This window comes from Hyperoodon ampullatus, assembly GCF_949752795.1.
Source record: "Hyperoodon ampullatus genome assembly, chromosome: 4".
NCBI lineage: Eukaryota > Metazoa > Chordata > Mammalia > Artiodactyla > Ziphiidae > Hyperoodon > Hyperoodon ampullatus.
Genome location: NC_136917.1, coordinates 77148305 through 77150355, shown reverse-complemented (window position 1 = coordinate 77150355; position 2051 = coordinate 77148305). Strand labels below are relative to the sequence as shown.

The window sequence follows — 2051 nt, the reverse complement described above, 5'->3', positions numbered from 1 at the left end:
GAGAGATCAGTGTGACCAGGGACATGGAGACTGTGCTTGAGGACGATAGGCCCAGGAAGAGAATCAGAATCTGGAGAAGATTCAGCCTGCACGCGGTCATTGCCTCCAGCCAGCACCCTCATCTCAGACCTCGGGAAATTCAGAGAGAGAGTGGGAGTAAGTCAGGAGGGCCACGCGCATAGTCTGTGTGGCAGGGGTTGTGGCCATTCCCTATTTGTGAGAAGTCCCCAGCAATTTCCAGGCCTCCTTCTGGAAAATGCTGGCGGACGTCTCTAGCGCTTACGTGAAAGCTTGTTCACAAACCTTGAAAGATACAGATGTAGATGACTGATAGATAGATGCATAGATAGAAAAATGTAATTAACTCAAACATCCAGGAAAGGTTTGGAAAATGCCCTTTATTGCATAGGACGTTCCTATTGTCATATGATGTTAGACTGAGTGCCGGTCCCTTCATCCTCCTTCAGACCACGGCATTCTGTCTGCTACTATCCCGAGGGTCCTTTCTTCTCCCTGGAAGGGATAAAACAAATGAGGTAGAACAGGAAGAGACAAGCAGCACTACAAGCTCTGCTGGTCAGGGTTACCCTCCAGCGTTGCCTTAACGCTCAGAGCCACACACACCACAGTGAGCTTGGCTCCAGATCAACGACCACGCAACGAAGGTTCTGGAACATTTCCATATCTCGGGGAACCTCATTTCCACGTGACTCTCTTTCATATTCCCCTTTGTCACAGAAGGCTAGGTACAGTGGTCCGGGTGAGATCTCAGCTCAGGCCGAAGGCTCTCAGACCTCAAAGTTCCGGTCCTGCAAGGGCCCCTGTCCTCTCTTGAGACCACTCCTGGCTCTCTCTGCCGAGAAGGAGCTGCTGGCGGTACGTCCTCTAGGAGTTGAGGTCCATCGTGCAGACCCTGAGAAAACTCCTAGGAAAAGGCTCCACATTCTTGTTGAAGTCAACAGAGCTCAATTCCTTTGGAAGTGCTGGGTGTGTCCCAAGTTGATGCAACTGCAGAGCCATTAGGTCAACCAGCACATGTGTGCGGCCCCTTCCCTTAGACTCCTCTGGGCCCTCGTGACATAGGCTCAGAAGACTGCCAGCCTCAAGCCTTACCTCTTCCAAGGCCACACCGTGTCCAGGATCTTCTGTCCCATGAATCTCAGTTGCTGTGTGGAAATCAAAAGAGAGGAAAGACCCTGCCTGCGGGGTCTCTTCGGGCTGGGGCCTTCTAGCTTCTCTTCCTCGTCCTCCGCGTCCTCCTCGTCCTCCTCGTCCTCAGAGGTGGTCTCGGGTTCCACACTGCCCTCCTCCTCAGGGGTGCTCTCGAATTCCACACTATCCATGCACCTGGCCATGTTGAGATGAAAGACACGGCAGCTGAAGCCCTCCAGGACGCCATTCTTCACGTGCTGCTGGAGGATCTCCAAGGTGGGGAAGACCCGGCAGCAGGCCATGCACCTGAAGCCGGTCTCCATGGTCACCATCCAGTCCGGTGTCTTGGCCCTGGGTCTCTCCTGGACTGCAGGTGACCCTGATGGGCTGCCTGGCTCTGCCCTTTCCTCATACTCTTTCTCCTCCCCAGTGGGCTCACTGTCAGACAGGAGGCTTTCGGTGAACACATCAGAGGGGTAAGTGCCTACTGTGCACGCATTCTCAGGAAGGGTCACTTCTTCTATCGTCAGCTGCTTTTCAGGCAACTCCAAGGGTTTCTTTGTCTTCCAGGAGACAGCTACACCCTTGTTCACTTGTACCTGCATGTAGTATATTTTCATGCCCCTTTCCTCTTTGTCTGGGTGCAGATAGTTCTTACAGGGTGAAGAGGGTGAGGAGGAGACACACTGTGATGGGGGAGCGGTCTCCCCTTTTTCCTGAACCTGGGCTAGTGGTGCTGTAGGGTGGGCAGTGTCTCGATGAAATCTCCGGATTCCTGAAAAAGGAAATTAAAACCATAATAACATGCATGGACCGTGCCGGAAGCTGAGGGAGCAGGTGTGGTAGATGCGAGAGGGACATTTGCATGACGTAGCTATGTCATAAGCTTGGTGTCTGTT

The 2051-nt window shown here is 53.0% G+C and overlaps 1 protein-coding gene across 1 annotated transcript; it reads right to left on the bottom strand.

Annotated features, from left to right (window-relative positions):
* Positions 1 to 438: 438 nt before the first annotated feature.
* LOC307052485 (uncharacterized protein) lies at positions 439 to 1565 on the bottom strand. The gene is made up of 2 exons (XM_079703409.1): positions 1114 to 1565; positions 439 to 513 (listed from the first exon to the last, which is right to left on the bottom strand). Exons 1-2 carry the CDS (start codon positions 1482 to 1484, stop codon positions 489 to 491), a joined length of 396 nt encoding a protein of 131 aa, XP_079559535.1. The 5' UTR covers positions 1485 to 1565; the 3' UTR covers positions 439 to 488.
* Between the last annotated feature and the right edge of the window lie 486 nt (positions 1566 to 2051).

What these genes read in the sequence shown, in the direction of transcription:
- LOC307052485 (XM_079703409.1), bottom strand. Translation starts at nt 1,484, where the DNA reads ATGGTGACCATGGAGACCGGCTTCAGGTGCATGGCCTGCTGCCGGGTC. An exon ending in ACGGTGTGGCCTTGGAAGAG is followed by an intron (nt 514 to 1,113) that starts GTAAGGCTTGAG and finishes TATCCCTTCCAG; the next exon opens with GGAGAAGAAAGGACCCTCGG.